This window comes from Bos indicus x Bos taurus, chromosome 8 (assembly GCF_003369695.1).
Source record: "Bos indicus x Bos taurus breed Angus x Brahman F1 hybrid chromosome 8, Bos_hybrid_MaternalHap_v2.0, whole genome shotgun sequence".
Taxonomy (NCBI): Eukaryota; Metazoa; Chordata; class Mammalia; order Artiodactyla; family Bovidae; genus Bos; species Bos indicus x Bos taurus.
In genome coordinates, this window is record NC_040083.1 from 46,208,426 (window position 1) to 46,229,972 (window position 21,547).

A 21,547-nucleotide genomic window follows, 5' to 3' on the forward strand; every position below is an offset into this window, starting at 1 on the left:
CAACCAAGACATGTTCACATTTAAAAAAAAATTTTATTCTTTCTTCGGTTACAAGTTTTAAAGAGTGCAGATTTCAGTTGTGTGAGGAGAAGCAGGGGCTTGGGAAAGGAGCATTTATCCTGGAGTGGGGAATCAGGGTTTTCTGCAATAGCTTTTTAAATGGCCTCCGAACTTCCAGGCTTGACTCTGAGGAATCAGCAACCAGAGTGCCTCATTTAAAAACTTTAATCAGATCTTGTCTCTCTCCTGCTTAAAACCATCCAATGGCTTCCCATTGCTTTTAAAATAAAATGCATGATGGGCAAGGCCCCCCTAAGCAAACTTGCTCACTTCAGTATAGCTTAGCCCGCCTTCCCTTTGTTCCTCATTCTGCTGGTTTCCACCTCAGAGCCTCTGTGCTTGCCTGGAATGCTCTTTTCTCATTTCCTCCGCTAGCTCCTTGTTCTCCAGGATTTAGCTCAAGTATCACTTTCTCTGACAGGCCTTCCCTGCTTCTCTCATACATTCATTCTGTTTTTTCCTTCATGACACCTATCACCGCCTGAAATTATCTTGATCCTATGTAGGTTATCTTGTTCTTTTCCTGTCTTCCACACCAAAACGTAAGCTCTGAGACCTGCTTGCCTGGCTCCCTCACTGCCTCAGTAGCCTATTGTAGATCAGATATGATTATAGTGAGTGAAGACCTGCAGAGGCCTCAGTGAACCTCATCTTTAATAAGGGAGTTAACTAGATGAACGTGACTAGGTTTAAGTGGAAGCATCCTCTTAACAATGCCAGCGTGCTCGGTGGGGCATTTCTAGAAAGGTCGAAGGAGGAATTCTTACTAGGGAATTAGGGAGCGGGGGTGGTGGTGGGGGTAGTGAAGAAAACCTGTGCCGTGCAATCTTTCCACCTGTTGGAGAGCGCAACAGACCCGAGGGCTATGTTTTAAGGGAAGAGCTGGCATAGAGTCATTTGAAAGCTTGCACTGTTGGGGTTTTTATTTTTGTTTTGACACGGGGACCTGATTAAAACCAGTCAGAACATGACGAGGTCCCGCGCTCCCTCCCCTCGTGGACGTTTCCTTGAGCGCTGAAAAGGCTTTCAAAACATTAAATGCAGCTGACATTTTTTTTTCGGAGTTAAAAAAAAAAATCGGCAAAATGCAGAAACATACAGAGCAGTCCTGTGGCCGCTTCCCGCGGGGTGGTCCCGTGAGCCACCCCGTCCCATTCCCGCCAGCTCGGGTCTCCCAGGACCCGGGAGGGGGGGAAGGGGGGGGGCATGCCCTGTGACGCTACCAGGCAGGGACTGCGCAGGCGCCGGGGCGGGCTCTCGCGCAGTCGCGCGCCGCGCTGTTCGCGCGGGAGTGGGACGCCGGGGCGCTGGGGCTGTAGGAAGGTGGGAACGGAAGCCACAGCCGAGAAGAGAGACCGCCAGGATGGCGACACCGAGCAGGAGAACGTCCACTCAAAGCCCCCTGGCCTCCAAGAGAGCTATCCTGAGTGATCCCTCGTCGGAAGTCCCGAGCAAGAAAAAGAGTTCGGTCCCACCGGCGGCGCCACGGCCACTGCCGTCGTCCGGGCCTTTCGTGGAAGGCTCTATCGTCCGCATCGCGATGGAGAACTTCCTGTGAGTGACCGGAGGCCGTGCCGCGGCGTGGGAGGCCAGCGGCCGGCACACGAGGGCCGCAGGCTGCGTGCGTGCCGGGGGCGGGTCTGTAGAGGTGTGCCTGGCTTTTGAGGCTTTTGGTAAATTCGTCCGGGGATTGCGGTGAGGATATTTACTTGTGGGCCGTGGAGATTGACGTGTTTGTTGATGCAGGTGTGTGCCTTGTGTTTTGCAGTTTTTTAATTCTTAATGCCAAAGTTGTGTGAAGGCGTCAAATGGCGGGCAGTGGACGTAGTAGGAATTACATCTCCCGCTGGGAGTCACGGCCTGTAGACATAATCTGAAATTCACAAAACTATGGTCCTGGGAAGTCAAAAAGCAGCGGTTAAATCAGCGACAGTGACGCTGTGCTGTGGCACATTTCGTGAAGAGATAGCAGTTGCCAGGTGGACAAAGATGGTGATGGTTGTGATGGATGGAGACGTTTCCTGAAATGTACCAGAAAATTAAGCCCAGCTCTCAATTGTTGCTTGACTCCTTCATATCTGACTTTCTTCCCTGGTTGCTTGCTCACCCTTCAGACAACTAATCATAGTATTCACTTTAGAATTTAGTAAAGATGTTGTAACACAACTACCGTATATCCGTCTAGCACCTTGCAGTTCATTTGTCTATTATATTTTAAGCTTCCACAGTGGCCTAAGGAAAACAATTACAGTAACAATAAGGACATTTTTTTAAAGCATCTATCCTGTGCCAGGTATAGAAATAGGTACTTTATTTACACAGTACCCTCATTCATGCCTCATAACTCTTGGTAGCATCGCCACTGATAAGCTCAGAGAGGTTGATTTGCCCGGGTTTACTCAGCTGATAAGTAGCTGAATTGTTGTTTTAATGCAAATCAGGAAAGATAAATATAATCAAATGAAGTGTCTGCCATAATTATATATATATATGTGTGTGTGTGTATCAGGATGCCGTGGGGGCACAAAGGATGAAATGATTGATTTCCTCCACAGTTGTGAGAAGGGCCTTGTACTGGAGGATATGAAAGTCTTAAGGGAAGAGCATGGAACTGCCTGAAACAGTTTTCTGTATTTAGTAAGTTTCCAGTATCCTACTATGATTAGGACATAGGATGTGAGTGTATGGATAGAGTGATACTGATGATATATAGCATTATTGAGGGTCTGTGTTTCCTGTGCTGAGAAATTGCAACTTTATCCTGTAGGCAGCCAGGATGCATTTTCAGTAGGGCATCATATGTGGTTTGGGCTTCTCAGGTGGTGCTAGTGGTAAATAACCTGCTTGCCAGTGCAGGAGGGTTAGGAGACAGGAGATGGATCTCCTGGAGGGCGGCATGGCAACTCACTACAGTATTCTTGCCTGGAGAATCCCATGGACAGAGTAGCCTGGCGAGCTACATCCATAGGGTCACAAAGAGTTGGACACGACTGAAATAGTGCACACACATGCACCCTCATGTGGTTTATATTATTTTGGAAGCAGTGTGAAGGATGATTTAGAAAGGGTGCAAGATTGGAGGCAAGAAGGCTTTTACAATATGAAGGCAGAGATGATCGGGATTTGAGTCTTGCAGTGGGAAGTAGAAGCAGAAAGAATAGATTTGACAGGATTTTGTCTGCAGATTAATTGCGAGGCATCAGGGTGAAGGAGAAATGGAGCATTTTTCTCAAGTCTCTCTCTTGGCTAATTGGTATAGAGCTGTGTCAAAGAAGGAGTAATTCTGGGAGGATAATAATAAATGCCTTTTGTATCTTGTATATTGAAGTTTCCTGTGGGGCATCTAAAAGGTCTTCTATGGGCAGTATTTATAAGGGTTCAGAGCTTATAGGAAAATGTTAACAGATGAGAGGCTTAAGAATCATGCATATAGGTGATTGTTTAAATTGCCTCGAAGGGAATAGAAATAGAAGTCCAAGTACAGAGTTCCAGAGGAATGCCAACATTTAAGGGCAAGCAGAAGAACTCACAGATTGAGAAGGAACTGTTCAGGGAAGTAAGGGGAGAACCGTGGGAGAGTATTATCAGAGAACCCAAGGAAAAAGAGTGCTTCAAAAACATCATATGATACAGTGAAGTCAGATAACAGTACAGAAAAGAACCTGCTGCATTTAGCAGTCAGGAAATCTTTGGCGCTTTGAGGTAGGGAAAGTGGAAAACTTTGTAGTCATAGAAGAATGAAGGAGTGTGAGGAAGTAAAGCTTGAATGTGAAGAGGAGAAATAAAAGGTAGCTGGAAAGTGCAGAACTAAGTAAGACTTTGTTTATTTTTATGAGAGGACTTTGAGTTTTAGGAATGCAGTAGGAAGAGTAGGCCTAGAGAACTGAAAAGGCTTGGAAGAGAGTAGTCAAGGGAAAGATTCCTGAGAGTTCACCAAGTCCATTGGGATTGAGAGTGGAGGGAAGAGATTTCTAGGCAGAAGTAATAGCATATGCAAAGGCTTTGAGAAGGAAGGAAGCATAAGATAGTCAAGAAACTGAAAGAAATTCCTTATAGGTAAACTTTAGAGGTCTAATTAGAGAATAGGGGAAGGAGATAGAAAATAGAAAAAGATTTAGACCTAAATTATGAAGGGTCCTATTTGTTTCTTTTTTTAACAGCAAGGTGTGTCAGATTTTCTTGTTTACCAACATTATTTGGTGATAAATGGAGTGATGAGTGGGTGGGTAGTGTGAACAGAGGTGGAGGAGATGAAGAGAATCAAAGATGATACTTAGGTTTCTGCTGTGGGCAGAGGAATGAATAATGATATCCTTCACTAAGAGACTACAAGAGTGGTTTTAGATTTTTTTTAAGGCTTATGAAAAAGTAATTCTGGTTTCGGACTGTGAATTTTAAATTATTATAACTAGGCTCAAACACATCTTTATTGATCAAAATAGCAACCATTACAATCAACACATTTTTGCCAACAAGAAATAAGTTTGTTTATTCTTGTAGCATAAAAATCCGTCCTTTAGGATTTGATGAACTCTCTGAAAGCATTTTCTGTCTCATGCTGGTTGTGAAAGTGATTTGCATGCAAACCGTTGTTGAGATGCTTGAAAAAGTGGTAATTGGTTGGTGATAGGTATATGGCCGTTGAGGCAAAACTTCGTTAGCCCAATTCTTTCAACTTTTGAAGAGTTGGTTTTGTGATGTATGGTCAGGCATTATTATGGAGATGAATTGGGCGCATTCTGTTGGCCAGTGTTGGCTGCAGGCATTGCAGTTTCTGTGCATCTCATCAATTTGCTGAGCATGCTTCTCAGATGTAATGGTTTTTTTTCACCAGGATTCAGAAAGCTGGAGTATATCAGATGGGCAGCAGGCCACCAAAAGAGTGACCATGACCTTTTTTTGGTGCAAGTTTGGCTTTGGAAAGTGCTTTGGAGTTTCTTCGTGGTCCAACCACTGAGGAGGTTATCACCGGTTGTCATATAAAATCCACTTTTCGTCACATGGTTTGTTGTTGCATACAATAAGAAAAGATGACACTTCAAAACAACGATTTTTTTTTTCTTGGTCGATTCATGAGGTACCCACTTATCGAGCTTTTCCACCTTTCCAGTTTGCTTCAAATGCCGAATGACCATAGAAGGATTGACATTGAGTTCTTGGACAACTTTTGGTGTAGTTGTAAGAGGTTCAGCATTGATGATCCTCTCAGTTGGTTGTTGTCAACTTCCAGTTGCCGGCCACCGTGCTGCTCATCTTCAAGGCTCTCGTCTCCTTTGCAAAACTTCTTGAGCCAGTGCAGTTTCATTAGCACTTCCTGGGCCAAATGCGTGGTTGATGTTGTGAGTTACTTCTGCTGCCTTACAACCCATTTTGAACTCGAATAAGAAAACTGCTCGAATTTGCATTTTGTCTAACATCATTTCCCTAGCCTAAAATAAATATAAAATACACAGCGAGTAATAAGTCATTAGCAAAAAAAAAAAAAGCCAAAAATGTACATTAAAATGATGTATAACATAACCACATTTATTTGAAAATCTATTCCAATATCAAACAGCAAAGTTCAGCAGTGCAAAACCACAGTTACTTTTGCACCAGTGTAATAGTTTTGAATATGTTAAGTTTGAAGTGACCATTGTGGGACATCCAAATAGAGTTCTTGAGGTGGGAATTGAATCTGTAGGTCATCTGAACTGACTTTCAGTATATAGATGTTACCTGAGGCTATGGAGAATATATGAGGTACTAGATAAAGTATGTAAACTCAGAAGAGGGTGGCTCTGAAATTAGCTTTTTCGGAGGGAGGTCAGAGAAAAGGGAACTCACAAAAGGGAATTTCCAATAAACATATTGTAGAATCAGAATGGTTTTTTTTTTCTTTTTTAAATGCAGAGGCTTTATTTAGTTTTGGCAGCTTTTCGTGTTTATAGTATTTGTGTGTAACAATATAGGTCAGAAGTTTTCATGCTTTTTTCTGCTCTATTTGTTTGCTTAAATACCAGTTGCATCACTATTTTAGTAAGACAGTTTACAGCAGGAAATTCAAATATTAAAAGAATGGAGCTGCATGTGTTGATTAAGAAGCTCCAAGTCAGATAATTTTCCAGATGTCTGAAATTCCCAAACTCCCAGGGGCGGGGGAACCTGGTGGGCTGCTGTCTGTGGGGTTGCACAGAGTCGGACACGACTGAAGCGACTTAGTAGTAGTAGTTTTATTTTAACTGTTGTAAAGGGTTGTTTCAAGACTCTGCTGTTACTAGAATAAAGCTTCTGAAAAGATAGATGGATGCTCTGCAGAGAAGTGGGGTTGGAAACCTGCCAGAAAATACTTTTCTTTACCACCTGTATTTATTTTATTACAACTTGGAATTTCAGAATGATTAATTTCTTGGAGTATTAAAGTTGAAGTGTGCTTGGTAAAATTATTTGAATACCTAGGAAGTTAGTAATAGGCTAAGCTTTTACTCTTGGGGAATTAGTTGGTAGCCAACTGAAACTGTGGGCACGGGACATTACTTATGGGGTCCAGTTCCAGATATTCAAGGACATAGTACAAAGATACTGAGTCAGTTTCCTTCGCATTTGCCATAGCTGTCCCTGAAGACTAATATGGATTAGATGCTCCTGTTGCAGGTAGAGAGCAGGACAGCATGCTGCTTTCTAGTATGAGGGAAAGTTACGGACGTGCATGGTGATGATGCACTCTTGTTTCCTCCCATAGGAATAAAATTTAATTTGTACTAGAAATAGATCCTTTGGTGAATGTCTGGCAGTATATTAAAGGAAATTCATGTTATTTTAAAAAGTTAATAAATTAAACTATTGAGTTGATACATCTTCAGTTTTCTAATTATAATAAAAGTAATTCGGTTGACTATGATAAGTTTCTAGTAAGCATTTTAATTCAAGAGAAATATAAATGTAAAATACACAAATTTAGAATGAACTGTCACTTCACTTACATGTAATTTATTTAAAAATCATTTGTACAGTAGCTTTGATGGACTTTCTAATGTATTAGAATTACTAAAGAATAAATTATATCAAACTTTGCTCTATTTAGCAGACTTAATATTTGAGAAAAATTACGTGAAGTTTTATTTTCCCATGAATGTTCTAATTTTAGATATACTTTGTCACTTTTTCATTTCTCTCACTGACAGATTTTTTTCCCTCTAAGTTGTTAACAACCTATAAAGTAATGTTACATTAATATTTATAAGGTTAGTTGGTTTTTAAAGAATTTGAGGAAACCTATAGTTAGTGATAAGGGTAAAGCAAGAAAAAGTGCTTTAGTAGGAAAATATTCTTCACTTCTTGTCTCTACTTAGTAATCTCACCTGTTTATAATTTAGGACATACGATGTCTGTGAAGTATCTCCTGGGCCCCACTTGAATATGATTATCGGAGCTAATGGAACAGGGAAGTCCAGCATCGTGTGTGCCATTTGCCTTGGATTAGCAGGCAAACCTGCTTTCATGGGACGGGCAGATAAGGTAAGTTAACATAGGTACTTTTAACAAAATTCAAAACCATGAATCGCTTTTGGTAACAAATCAATTTCTACATCTTAATTCTTGGGTATGGCAAATGTGTTGTGCTTGAATATAAATGATGAAATTGGCAGGTAGAGACACTGAGGGAAGATCTCCATTTCCAGAAGTAGTTTGCTATATACCTAGAGAATTCTCCAAGTGTGTAACACCTTCAGCCTTAGAAATAGTGTAAGATACAGCTGTTTAAATGTATTGATGGACATGTGAAAAGGAGAAGTAAGTTTCCAAAGGGCACAAATAAAGTAATTTGGATCCGAAGATTTCTGCAAGCTCTGAAGTTGTTTTCCCAGGGTTATTTGCTTACCTTGTGCCCTGAAACCTGGCTTTGAATTCGTTGCATAGGACTGGGGGTCCTGAGGGTGTAGAAGAGTTAGAAGATAAAACTATGAGTACTGTGTGTAGCAGGAAAAACAAAAAATTGCGAAGTGGGGCTACTTAACTCATTGTTATCTCTGAATACAGTAGTAGAAGGAAAAAGAAAAAAAATCTTTCAAACAAGCCTCAACACATACATTGTAATTTTAGTTTAAAGTGTCCTCCCTTAATAATATCTCTGGCAGAAGCAAATGAAATCCTCTGAAGGAAAATGTCTTCAATACAGTCCTCAAAAGAAATCTAAAGTTCCAAGAAATTCATGAGTCCATACCCCCAAAAATCACAAAGCATAGGAGGAAATGAACCACTAAAAATGAGAGCTAATACAAACAACAGGCTATACAATCTGACCTATAGAGCTTGTATATATAGAATGTAAACTAGGAATATTTAGTTTATTTAGGAACTGAAAGAAGGTTGCAAAGAAGTAACAAAAAGATAAGGTAAATTTGAAAAAAGAATCATTGAGAATATAAATTAAAATACATGGGAGAGAAACTTGATGGACAGGTAAAACAAAGCAGACATAATTGAGAATATGTGAACCAAAATACTTGACAGTTTTTCTAAACATGAATTATAGAGCTAAAGCGAAAAAATAAAAAGTAATGAAATCAAGATTGAGACCTGATAGTTGAAGGAAAATAATGGACTAAGGAAGAGGCAATATTCGAAGAAAGAATGACTAAGAATTTTCCAGAAATGTTGAAAAACTTGAATCCTCAGATCCATTGCACCTAAATATATTCCAGATGGCGTAAAAGAAAGAAATACACAAATAGACACATTATAGTAAATTTTAGAATACCAAACATGGGAGTCATATGGTCACAGAATGTGACAGGGTTGAGAGAACAGTCTGAGATCCTCATAAAGGAACTTTGAAAGTGTTTAATTAGGAAGAAGGAAAATTATCTCAGACTTTAATTATCTCAGAAGAAAGTCTGAGAGGTAAAAAGATGTGAGCAATGAAATGGTAAACATATAGTAAGTGTTAGTTGCTCAGTTGTGTCCAACTCTTTGCAATCCCGTGGACTGTAGCCCACCAGGCTCCTATGTCCATGGAATTTTGCAGTTAAGAATACTGGAGTAGGTTGCCATTCCCTTCTCCGGGAGAACTTCCCAACCCAGGGATCGAACCCAGGCCTCCCACATTGTAGGCAGATTCTTCACCATCTCACCAGTGAAGCCTACTAAATACTAAACATGTAGTAAAGTTATGTGTAAACTGTATAAAATAATACTGATGTGTCAATTTTTTAAATCAAAGAAGATACAACTAAATGTTGTCAAAGCTGTGATCAAAGTTAAAGTATTCTCTGTATTGTTGGGAGAAAGTTAAGATATTTGTTAGCTTAAGAGTTTATTAAGTTAAATATGCATGTTAAAGTTTGTAGAGTAAACCAGTTAAAAAAAAATAAGCCAAAATATGTAACTTCCAAACAGGAAAGATTAAAGTAGGAGGAGCGAAGTAGAGGAAAAATAACCACTGCCCAAACAATCCAGAAGGAGTCTTGAGAAAGGAGAAAGAGAAAAGAAACAGAAATGTGAAAAAGGACATCATTAGAAAACATAAAAAGAGTGGAAATCCATGCACAATACATTTCACAATAATTATGACTGCCACCAGGGCATTACAAGAATGCAGCAGAGGTTTATATATTCATAATGTAAGAATATTATGAGAATCATTCCAATAAAGCATAAATATTTTAAAAGTTGTGATTGTATATATTTCCGTCTGAGCCACCGGGGAAGCCCCGTATATATTTCTACAGCTATTTAAATTATCAAAACTAACTCTAAGTAGAGAAGATAAGTTAGCTGGTAAGTTTTTTCTCATAGAGAACACCAGACAAAAACAAAATGTGGATTAGTCCTAACAGCAAAAGTTGCTGTTTACACAGGAAAATGTGACTTTAGTTACCCAAATCAATCAAGGATAGCATGAGAAAATAACAAGCCCCTTTCACGCATGAATCTGGAGGCAAAAGTCACACACAAAAAAGGAACTTTAGCATGTTGAATTTAATAATATATAATGCATTGTGACCAAATCGAAGTTATTCAAGAAATGAGAGATTGATTATTAGGAAAAAATTAACATGATACACCATATTTTAAAGAAGTAGAACTCAATAATTTCTCAACAGCTAAAAAGCAATCAGTTAAATTCCACAGTAATTTATGATTAAAAACTCTTAGTAAACTAGGAATAGAATGGACGTTTCTTAATTTCAGGAGATATCTGTGAAAATGTACCCGTCAAGGTTACCTACTGTCATTACTATTGAACATTGTATTGGAAGTTCTAGGTAGAAGAGAAAAGATATGTGTTGAAAAGAAAGAAAACTCTGAATCACAGATTGTAAGAATGTCTGCTTAAAAACCATAAAGAAATTCTGGCTAAGCCTCCCAATGGATTAATATGCAAATTTAATAGGGCTAAATCACCTATCAACAGAAAATTGGATTAAAGATTTACTGAGCATGGCCCCACCCTTCAGAACAAGACCCAGTTTCTCCCTCAGTCAGTCTCTCCCATCAGGAAGCTTCCATAAGCCTCTTATCCTTCTCCATTATGGGGCAGACAGACAGAAAACCATAATCACAAAAAACTAACCAATCTGCTCACATGGACCACAGCCTTGTCTAACTCAATGAAACTGAGTCATGCCGTGTATGGCCACCAAAGACAGATGGGTCATGGTGGAGAGTTCTGACAAAACGTGGTCCACTGGAGAACCGAATGGCAAACCACTTCAGTAGTTTCCTTGAGAACCCCATGAACAGTATGAAAAGCGAAAAAGATAGGACACTGAAAGATGAACTCCCCAGGTCGGTAGGTGCCCAGTATGCTATGGGAGATCAGTGGAGAAACAACTCCAGAAAGAATGAAGAGATGGAGCCAAAGCAACAACACTCAGTTGTGGATGTGACTGGTAAGGGAAGTAAAATCCGATGCTGTAAAGAGCAATATTGCATAGGAACCTGGAATGTTAGGTCCATGAATCAAGGCAAATTGGAAGTGACCGAATAGGAGAAGGCAAGAGTGAACATTGACGTTTTAGGAATCAGTGAACTAAAATGGACTGGAATGGGTGAATTTAACTCAGATGACCATTATATCTATACTTTGGGCAAGAATCCCATAGAAGACATGGAGTAGCCATCATAGTCAACAAAAGAGTCTGAAATGCAGTACTTGGATGCAATCTCAGAAACGACAAATGATCTCTGTTTCTTTCCAAGGCAAACCATTCAGTATCACAGTAATCCAAGTCTGTGCCCCGACCAGTAATGCTGAAGAAGCTGAAGTTGAATGGTTCTATGAAGACCTCCAAAACCTTCTAGAACTAACACCCAAAAAAGAATCCTTTTCATTTTAGGGGACTGGAAAGCAAAAGTAGGAAGTCAAGAAATAGCTGGAGTAACAGGCAAATTTGGCCTTGGAGTATAGAACGTAGCAAGGCAAAGGCTAACAGTTTTGCCAAGAGAACGCACTGGTCATAGCAAATGCTGTCTTCCAACAACACAAGAGAAGACTCTACACATGGACGTCACCAGATGGTTAGTACCGATATCAGACCGCTTGTATTCTTTGGAACCAAAGATGGAGAAGCTCTTTACAGTCAGCAAAAACAAGACCAGGAGCTGACTGTGGCACAGATCATGAAAATAAATATTGCCAAGTTCATACTTAAATTGAAAAAAGTAGGGAAAACCACTAGACCACTCAGGTATGACCTAAATCAAATCCCTTACGACTATACAGTGGCAATGAGAAATAGATTTAAGGGACTAGATCTGATAGAGTGCCTGAAGAACTATGGACTGAGGTTCATGATATTGTACAGGAGGCAGTGATCAAGACCATCCCAAAGAAAAAGAAATGCAAAAAGGCAAAATGGTTGTTTGAGGAGGCCTTACAAAGATCTGAGAAGAGAAATGAAAGGCAAAGGAGAAAAGGAAAGATAATTCCATTTGGATGCAGAGTTCCAGAGAACAGCAAGGAAAGATTAGAAAGCCTTCCTCAATGATCAGTGCAAAGAAATAGAGGAAAACAATAGAATGGGAAAGACTAGAGATCTCTTCAAGAAAATTAAAGATACCAAGGGAACATTTTATGCAAAGATGGGCACAATAAAGGACAGAAATGGTATGGACCTAACAGAAGCAGAAGATATTAGTAAGAGGTGGCAAGAATATACAGAACAACTGTACAAAACAGATCTTCATGACTCAGATAATCATGATGGTGTGCTTACTCACCTGGAGCCAGACATCTTGGAATGCGAAGTCAAGTGGGCCTTAGGGGAAGCATCACTATGACAAAGCTAGTGGAGGTAGTGGAGCTTCAGTTGAGCTATTTCAAATCCTAAAAGATGATGCTATGAAAGTGCTGCACTCATTATGTCAGCAAATTTGGAAAATTCAGCAGTGGCCATAGGACTACAAAAGGTCGGTTTTCATTCCAGTCCCAAAGAAAGGCAATGCCAAAGAATGTTTAAACTACCGCACAATTGCACTCATCTCACATGCTAGCAAAGTAATGCTCAAAATTCTCCAAGCCAGGCTTCAATAGTCCATGAATTGTGAACTTCCATATGTACAAACTGGATTTAGAAAAGGCAGAGGAACCAGAGATCAAATTGACAACATCTGCTGGATCATCGGAAAAGCAAAGAGTTTCAGAAAAACATCTATTTCTGCTTTATTGACTATGTCAAAGCCTTTGACTGTGTGGAATCACAACAAACTATGGAAAATTCTTCAAGAGATGGGAACACCAGACCACCTTACCTGCCTCCTGAGAAAACTGTGTGCAGGTCAAGAAGCAACAGTGAGAACTGGACACAGAACAACAGACTGGTGCCAAATCAGAAAAGAAACATATCAAGGCTGTATATTGTCACCCTGCTTATTTAACTTACATGCAGAGTTTATCATGTGAAATGCCGGACTGTATGAAGCACAAACTGGAATCAAGGTTGCTGGGAGAAATATCAGTAACCTCATATATGCAGATGATACCACCCTTACGGCAGAAAGTGAAGAAGAACTAAAGAGCCTCCTGATGAAAGTGAAAGAGGAAAGTGAAAAACTTGACTTAAAACTCAACATTCAGGAAACTAACATCATGACATCTGGTCCAGTCACGTCATGGCAGATAGACGGGGAAACAATGGAAACAGTGAGAGACTTTATTTTGGGGGGCTCCAAAATCACTGCAAATGGTGAGTCAGTTCAGTTCAGTCACTCAGTTGTGTCTGACTCTTTGCTACCCCATGAATTGCAGCAAGCCAGGCCTCCCTGTCCATCACCAACTGCCAGAGTTTACCCAAACCTATGTCCACTGAGTTGGTGATGCCATCCAACCATCTCATCCTTGTCATCCCCTTCTCGTCCTGCCCTCGGTCTTTCCCAGCATCAGGGTCTTTTCAAATGAGTCAGCTCTTCGCATCAGGTGGTCAAAGTATTGGAGTTTCAGCTTTAACATCAGTCCTTCCAATGAACACCCAGGACTGATCTCCCTTAGCATGGACTGCTTGGATCTCTTTGTGATCCTAGAGGCTCTCAAGAGTCTTCTCCAACACCACAGTTCAAAAGTATCAATTCTTTAGCGCTTAGCTTTCTTTATAGTCCAACTCTCACATCTGTACATGACTACTGGAAAAACCATAGCCTTGACTAGATGGACCTTTGTTGGCAAAGTAATGTCTGTGCTTTTGAATATGCTATCTAGGTTGGTCATAACTTTCCTTCCAAGGAATAAGTGTCTTTTATTTTCATGGCTGCAGTCACCTTCTGCAGTGATTTTGGAGCCCCCCAAAAATAAAGTCAGCCACTGTTTCCACTGTTTGCCCATCTTTTTGCCATGAAGTGCTGGGACCGGATGTCATGATCTTAGTTTTCTGAATGTTGAGTTTTAAGCCAGCTTTTTCACTCTCCTCTTTCACTTTCATCAAGAGGCTCTTTAGTTCTTCACTTCTTGCCATAAGGGTGGTGTCATCTGCATATCTGAGGTTATTGATATTTCTCCCAGCAATCTTGATTCTGGCTTGTGCTTCCTCCAGCCCAGGATTTCTCATGATATACTCTGCCCATAAGTTAAATAGGCAGGGTGACAATATACAGCCTTAACATACTCCTTTTCCTATTTGGAACCAGTCTGTTGTTCCATGTCCAGTTCTAACTGTTGCTTCCTGACCTGCATACAGGTTTCCCAAGAGGCAGGTCAGGTGGTCTGGTATCCCCATCTCCTTCAGAATTTTTCACAGTTTATTGTGCCCCACATAGTCAAAGGCTTTGGCATAGTGAATAAAGCAGAAATAGATGTTTTTCTGGAACTCTCTTGCTTTTTCGATCATCCAGTGGATATTGGCAATTTGGTCTCTGGTTCCTCTGCCTTTTCTAAAACCAGCTTGAATATCTAGAAGTTCATGGTTCACGTATTGTTGAAGCCTGGCTTGGAGAATTTTGAGCATTACTAGCGTGTGAAATGAGTGCAGTTGTGCGGTAATTTGAGCATTCTTTGGCATTGCCTTTCTTTGGGATTGGAATGAAAAGTAGCCTTTTCAATTTTCCAGTCCTGTGGCTGAGTTTTCCAAATTTGCTGGCATATTGAGTGCAGCACTTACACAGCATCATCTTTCAGGATTTGAAATAGCTCAACTGGAATTGCATCACCTCTGCTAGCTTTGTTCATAGTGATACTTCCTAAGGCCCACTTGACTTTATATTCCTGCAGCCATGCAATCAAAAGACACTTGCTCTTTGAAAGAAAAGCTATGACCAACCTAGTCAGCATATTATAAAGCAGAGATATTACTTTGCTGACAAAGGTCGATCTAGTCATAGTCAAAACTATGGTTTTTCCAGTAGGCAAGTATGTATATGAGAGTTGGAATATAAAGAAAGCTAGGTGCCCCAAAATTGATGCCTTTGAATTGTGGTGTTGGAGAAGAGTCTTGAGAGTCCCTTGGACTTCAAGAAGATCCAACCAGTCCATCCTAAGGGACATCGGTCCTGAATATTCATTGGAAGGACTAATGTTGTAGCTGAAACTTGAGTACTTTGGCCACCTGATGTGAAGAACTGACTCATTTGAAAAGACCCTGATGGTGGGAAAGATTGAAGGCTGGAGGAAAAGGGGATGACAGAGGGTGAGATGGTTGGATGGCATTGCCGACTCAATGTGCATGAGTGTGAGTAAACTCCAGGAATTGGTGATGGACAGGGAAGCCTGGTGTGGTCTAGTGCATGGTGTCACAGAGTCAGACATGACTGAACGACTAAACTGAGATGTAAGATAATGTAACACTGACATTGAATCTGTGAATGCATTGATCTTGCATATCCTAACCTTCAGATATCTGAGAAATGTATGTTTAAGCCACCTACTCTGTGGGACTTTTGTTACAAAATCCCAGACTAAGGCAAGGACCTTTTTCATTCTTACTAATGATTCCAAAACCTTTTCTGTGAGTTATATCTATTGATTAGAATTAATAATAAACTTAGAAATAATTAGCAGTTTAGAAATAAGAACTGAGAACCCCCTAAAAATGTTGTATAACAGAAATGAGTTGCATTTTCTGTGTTCACTGACAGTGAACAGTAAATGCAATTAAAATGGATATTATAGCAACAAAGGTATAAGTTACATAGCCGCACATAAAAGATAGTATGCAGAGATTATAGTTTTTATTTTAAAATGTTAATGTTTGATACATGTCATGTTAAGTGTCATTCCAGTCAGAATCCTGCTACCGTCTATAAAAATTACAAGCTGGTACTAAAATTTGGATGAAAATACAGAGGGCCAAAAATAGCTAAGCTCCTTCTAAAGAAATAGGATAAAGTGGAAAAACTTGTCTACTGGATATCAAGATGATACAATATTTGGTAAATTAAGACATTGTGGTGTTGATGTAGGGTAGACTAGTGTGATGTGACAGAATAAAGAGCTAAGATACAAAGCTTAGTAAAAACTTGATTTATGACAGAACTGACATTGTAGGTGAGTGAGGAAGAGACGGAAAATGGTACTGAGACAACTGGGTATTGGTATAGGAAAAGATGAAATTGAGTCCTTTCCTCATACTTTAACAAAATTAGTTCCAGGTGGATTAAATATCTAAATGTGATTGACCAGGAAGTTTTTAGAAGACATCAGTAGTAGAAGAGAATATTTTTGTGACTTCGGGTTAAGAAAATGTCTTCAAGTATAGACCTAAAGGGAAAAGTTGATAATTTCAACTATAATAAAACTAAGGAACTTCTGTTCATCTAAAAGACACCTTGTAGAGAAAAGACTAGTCACAAATTGGGAGCATGTATATATAGCACATATAACAAGATTGATATACAGACTATATAATAAGCAAAATAATGACAACTCATAAGACATGTGAGCAAAAGATCCGCTTTAATGTCTCACAGTCAAGAGGCAACCCAGACAACCAGTACATTCCTACAGACATGAAAAGATGCTCAACTTCATTAGTTATTAGAGAAATGCACATTAGCCCTAGCAAGGTATATCTATCAGACCCACCAGAATTCCATTGGTGCCATGTGCTTATAAGGATATAAAACAGTGGAAACTCTGATGCATTCTTGGTGGGAATATGAATTTGTACAACCCCCTTGGAAAGTGCTATGGTATTACCTAGTAAATCTGTAAATGCTTATATCCAGTGCCTCAAAAATTCTGCTTTCTAGGTACCCTAGTCAGCTTTTGTGCATTTATACTAGGTGAAATCATGGAAATACTTACAGAAGTATTGTTTGCAGTGAATTCTGGAATAGTCAAATACAATTGAATATTATATGACAATAGAAACAAACTTTGGCTCACTGGTTAAATATCAAAAACATAATTTTAAGGAAAAATACCATCTTGGAAAAATACACGTAATGTGAGTTTGTTTCTAGAACAGTCAAAAACATTTGGACTCTCATACAGTACAAAACAAAAGTAAAGGAATTATCAGTTTGCTTGCTTGCTTGCTAAGTCGCTTCAGTCATGTCCGACTCTGTGCAACCCCATAGACGGCATCCCACCAGGCTCCCCTGTCCCTGGGATTCTCCAGGCAAGAACACTGGGGTGGGTTGCCATTTAATTAAATCAGTTTAGAGATTACATTTGTTGTTTCATTTTTTAAACTTTTTATTTTATATTGGAGTATAGCCGATTAACAATGTTGTGATAGTTTCAGCTGGACAGCAAAGATACTCAGCCATGCATATACATGTATCCATTCTCCCCCAAACTCCCCTCCCATCCAGGCTGCCAAATAACATTGAGTAGAGTTCCCTGTGCTATACAGTAGGACCTTATTGGTTATCTATTTAAAATATATAACAGTGTGTACATGTTGATCCCAAACTCCTAACTATTCCTTTCCCTCTTTCTTCCCCATTAGTTGAGAGAAAAAGGATGCAATTAGTATGAATTAAGGAATGTCAGATACACTGTTAGTGACCAGTTCCTTAAACTGGTAGATATATGGTTGTTTTATTATTTCTAAACAGTTCATGAAGTTTGTATATACTGTTGGTATATATTTCACATGAAAACATGTTTTAAAAAGAAAGTCTAAAAGTTGAGTTACTTGACTGTAAAATATTTTTAAAACTTGAAATGATTGTTTTATTTTTCTAAACTACTGTAAATATTATAATCAAAGTGATATTACAGGTTTTTAAGCAAGGCTTAATATTTAATGTGCCGGCTTACATGGTGTCTCCATGATAAAGAATCTACCTGCCAACGCAGGGGATGCAGGTTGAATCCCTGGGTCAGAAAAATCTTCTGTAGAAGAAAATGACAACCCAATCCAGTATGCTTGCCTGGAGAATCTCATGAACAGAAGGAGCTGGGCTGGCTACAGTCCATAGTGTTGCAAAAGAGTCAGACACAACTTAGCGAATAAACAACAGCAAAATTTAATGTAGGTTACAAGATTGATTTCTATACCCCTTAACATTATAAATAACCTATTCAAAATAAAATTTTTAATGCCATAAGAGGGGCATTTATGAGATAGAAAAGATACTGATTTATTAATGATTAATTTTGTAACCTGAACCAGTTACTTGTCTGGGATTCAGTTTTTATTTCAGAGAACAGGGTTTGGAGTAGATAATTTCCAAGGACATACTCAGATTTTTATTAATATTATGTTGTGTTTGTTTTTTTGGCCACACTGCACAGCTTGTGGGATTTTAGTTCCCCAACCAGGAATCTAACGCAGGCCTTTGGCAGTGAAAGTGCCAATTCTAACCACTGGACTGCCAGGGAATTCCCTATATGTAGTTTTTTAAATTGTCAGAAACTGTTTATTAAATCATTCTCTCTCTGTAATGGTCTGGATTGTATTCCAAGGGCTGCCTTAGTCAGAATGGATTGGGCTGTAACAATTTTCACCAACCTTCTTATTTATTTTTGTCATGAAGATACATCTGTCCTTACCCTTGAGTGGTAGGCTTTTTAAAGGAAGCTGTGAAGTGCAGTTTTCTTAGATGACAGCTTGCAGACATTTGTGTATCCACAGATATGTTCAGGGGATGTCCAAATTCTTAGCAAAAAATTTTTAATGTTGTATTTTTATTTAAATGCAATATAAAAATTTAGTATAAGCATTTCTGCACCACTGGTACAAATACTTTATAATAACTGCCTTCTAATTTTTTAATTTCTTCCATTTGGTAACAAGTATTTCAGTTATTACAACCTAATGAGCAGATGCCCCACTCCTAAAAAAATGCCATTGTTTTCCTTATTTATGAAAAAACTGAAACAGAGACGTTAAGTAACCCAGTCAAGGTGAAACAGCTTGTATATGGCAGAGCTGAGATTTGAACTAGACATGGTCTATGTTGAAGCCTGTACTCTTGATCATTAAACTGTACTTTCTTGTTACAGGAATAGACTTTCTTTTTCATCTTCCTGGTTCTCAGTTTCATCATCTGTAAAATGGTTATAATACATATCTCATAAATTTGCTCATGAGTATTAAATGAGAAAATTGTGTATCAAGTGCTTGGAACATAAACATAGTAATGCTTAATAAATGTTAACTGTTGTGGTTATAATTGTCATCATCATTGTCATTACCACTATTAAAAAAACAATTATTTGCAAGGTGTATTTCCCACCTTTTTTGAGTATTACTTAATTATAGCCTGATTCAAGATCCAATCTGATTTTTTTAGGTCCAGGGTCTTTTTTCATACTTTACACTCACATACATATAGAAAGTAGCTTAAATACATCTATTTTATGATATAAATTGTGCTCACTTAAATCGTATTTACTATATTTATTGGATTATTTAAAAAGTGCTTGGTGATAGGTGTATACTAATTAATAGCAGGATGGGTGCTATTAGAGTGATTATTAATATTTAATCTGTGCAGCTCCATAGAAGTACTCAGTCTGGAGCTCGATAACTTGGCCTCAGATTTTTGCTCTGCACTACTTATTGTTAATAGCTTTGTCATGAAGTTTGTAAGAGGCTCTTAAATGCATAGAAAGATCAATAACTCTTAGAATATTAAAATACTGGTAGCTTAGAATATTATCATCTGTGAGTGGAAACAGTGGAGGAGCCTAAATCTGGAAAGGGTACAGTTAGAAAGTGAAGTAAGTGAATGTACAGAATAGTTATTGAAAGAATCTTGATCTGACAAATAATAATGACTTTTGCTATATCTCACCTGGGAATGTCACCACACAGCTCACTTTGTCTTTTTTTATATCTTAGGTTGGCTTTTTTGTGAAGAGAGGATGTTCCAAAGGCATGGTTGAAATTGAATTGTAAGTGTTAAAAGTACTGAAACCACTTTTTTCTGCATAATTTCTTAGTTTATGTTTATGCATTCCTGATGACTTTAGTCAAGAGTAATAACACAGTGTTTACAGTTGTTGTTCAGTCGCTAAGTCATATCTGACTGTTTGCAGCCCCATGGACTGCAGCACTCCAGGCTTCCCAGATGTCCTTCACTATCTCCTGGAGTTTGCTTAGATTCACGTCTACTTAGTTGATGATCTAACCGTCTCATCCTCTGACACCGCCTTCTCCTTTTGTCTTCAGTTTTTCCTAGCTCAGGGTATTTTTCAATGAGTTGGCTGTTACATCAAATGCCAAAGTATGGGAGCTTCAGCATCAGTTCTTCCAATGAACATTCAGGGTTGATTTCCTTTAAGATTGACTAGTTTGATCTCCTTGCTGTCCAAGGGAATGTCAAGAGTCATCTCTAGCACCACAGTTCTATGGTGTCGGTTCTTCAGTGCTCAGCCTTCTTTATTTTCCAACTCTCACATTCATACACGACTACTGGAAAAACTGTAACTTTGACTATAAGGACTTTTGTCGGCAAAGTGATATCTTTGCTTCTTAATACGCCGTCTAGGTTTGTCATAGCTTTCCTTCTAAGGAGCAAGTGTCTTTTAATTTTGTGGCTGCAGTTACTGTCTGCAGTAATTTTGAAGCCCAAGAAAATAAAGTCTGCTTCCACTTTTCCCCTCTCTGTTTGTCATGAAGGGATGCGACTGGATGCCATCATGTTAAGTTTTTTGACTGTTGAGTTTTAAGCCAACTTTTTCACTTTTTCATCCTCATCAAGAGGCTCTTTAGTTTCTCTTCACTTTCTGCCATTAGAGTGATATCATCTGCATGTCTGAGATTGTTGATATTTCTCCTGTCAGTCTTGATTCAAGCTTGTGATTCATCCAGCCCAGCATTTTTCATAATGTACTCTATCAGTTCAGTTCAGTTGCTCAGTCGTGTCTGACTCTTTGCGACCCCATGAATCGAAGCACGCCAGGCCTCCCTGTCCATCACCAACTCCCGGAGTTCACTCAAACTCATGTCCATCGAGTCAGTGATGCTATCTAGCCATCTCATCCTCTGTCGTCCCCTTCTCCTCCTGCCCCCAGTCCCTCCCAGCATCAGAGTCTTTTCCAATGAGTTAGCTCTTCGCCTGAGGTGGCCAGAGTACTGGAGTTTCAGCTTTAGCATCAGTCCTTCCAATGAACACCCAGGGCTGACCTCCTTTAGAATGGACTGGTTGGATCTCCTTGCAGTCCAAGGGACTCTCAAGAGTCTTCTCCAACACCACAGTTCAAAAGCATCAATTCTTCGGTGCTCAGCCTTCTTCACAGTCCAACTCTCACATCCATACATGACCACAGGAAAAACCGTAGCCTTGACTAGATGGATCTTTGTTGGCAAAGTAATGTCTCTGCTTTTGAATATGCTATCTAGGTTGGTCATAACTTTCCTTCCAAGGAGTAAGCGTCTTTTAATTTCATGGCTACAGTCACCATCTGCAGTGATTTTGGAGCCCAGAAAAATAGTCTGCCGCTGTTTCCACTGTTTCCCCATCTATTTCCCATGAAGTGTTGGGACCGGATGCCATGATCTTCGTTTTCTGAATGTTGAGCTTTAAGCCAACTTTTTCACTCTCCACTTTCACTTTCATCAAGAGGCTTTTGAGTTCCTCTTCACTTTCTGCCATAAGGGTGGTGTCATCTGCATATCTG

The 21,547-nt window shown here is 39.3% G+C and overlaps 1 protein-coding gene across 2 annotated transcripts in view; it reads left to right on the forward strand.

Annotated features, from left to right (window-relative positions):
• Positions 1-1,303: 1,303 nt before the first annotated feature.
• The window catches only part of SMC5 (structural maintenance of chromosomes 5), a 117,998-nt gene continuing 97,754 nt past the window's right edge, over positions 1,304-21,547 (forward strand). The window contains exons 1-3 of one of the 2 annotated variants that reach the window (XM_027549441.1): positions 1,304-1,614; positions 7,416-7,557; positions 19,767-19,819. In XM_027549441.1, the coding sequence (XP_027405242.1) occupies positions 1,424-1,614; positions 7,416-7,557; positions 19,767-19,819 (386 nt within the window). In that variant the 5' untranslated portion in view covers positions 1,304-1,423. The remainder of the gene's footprint in view (positions 1,615-7,415; positions 7,558-19,766; positions 19,820-21,547) is intronic. The other variant, XR_003512261.1, reaches the window with a different exon arrangement.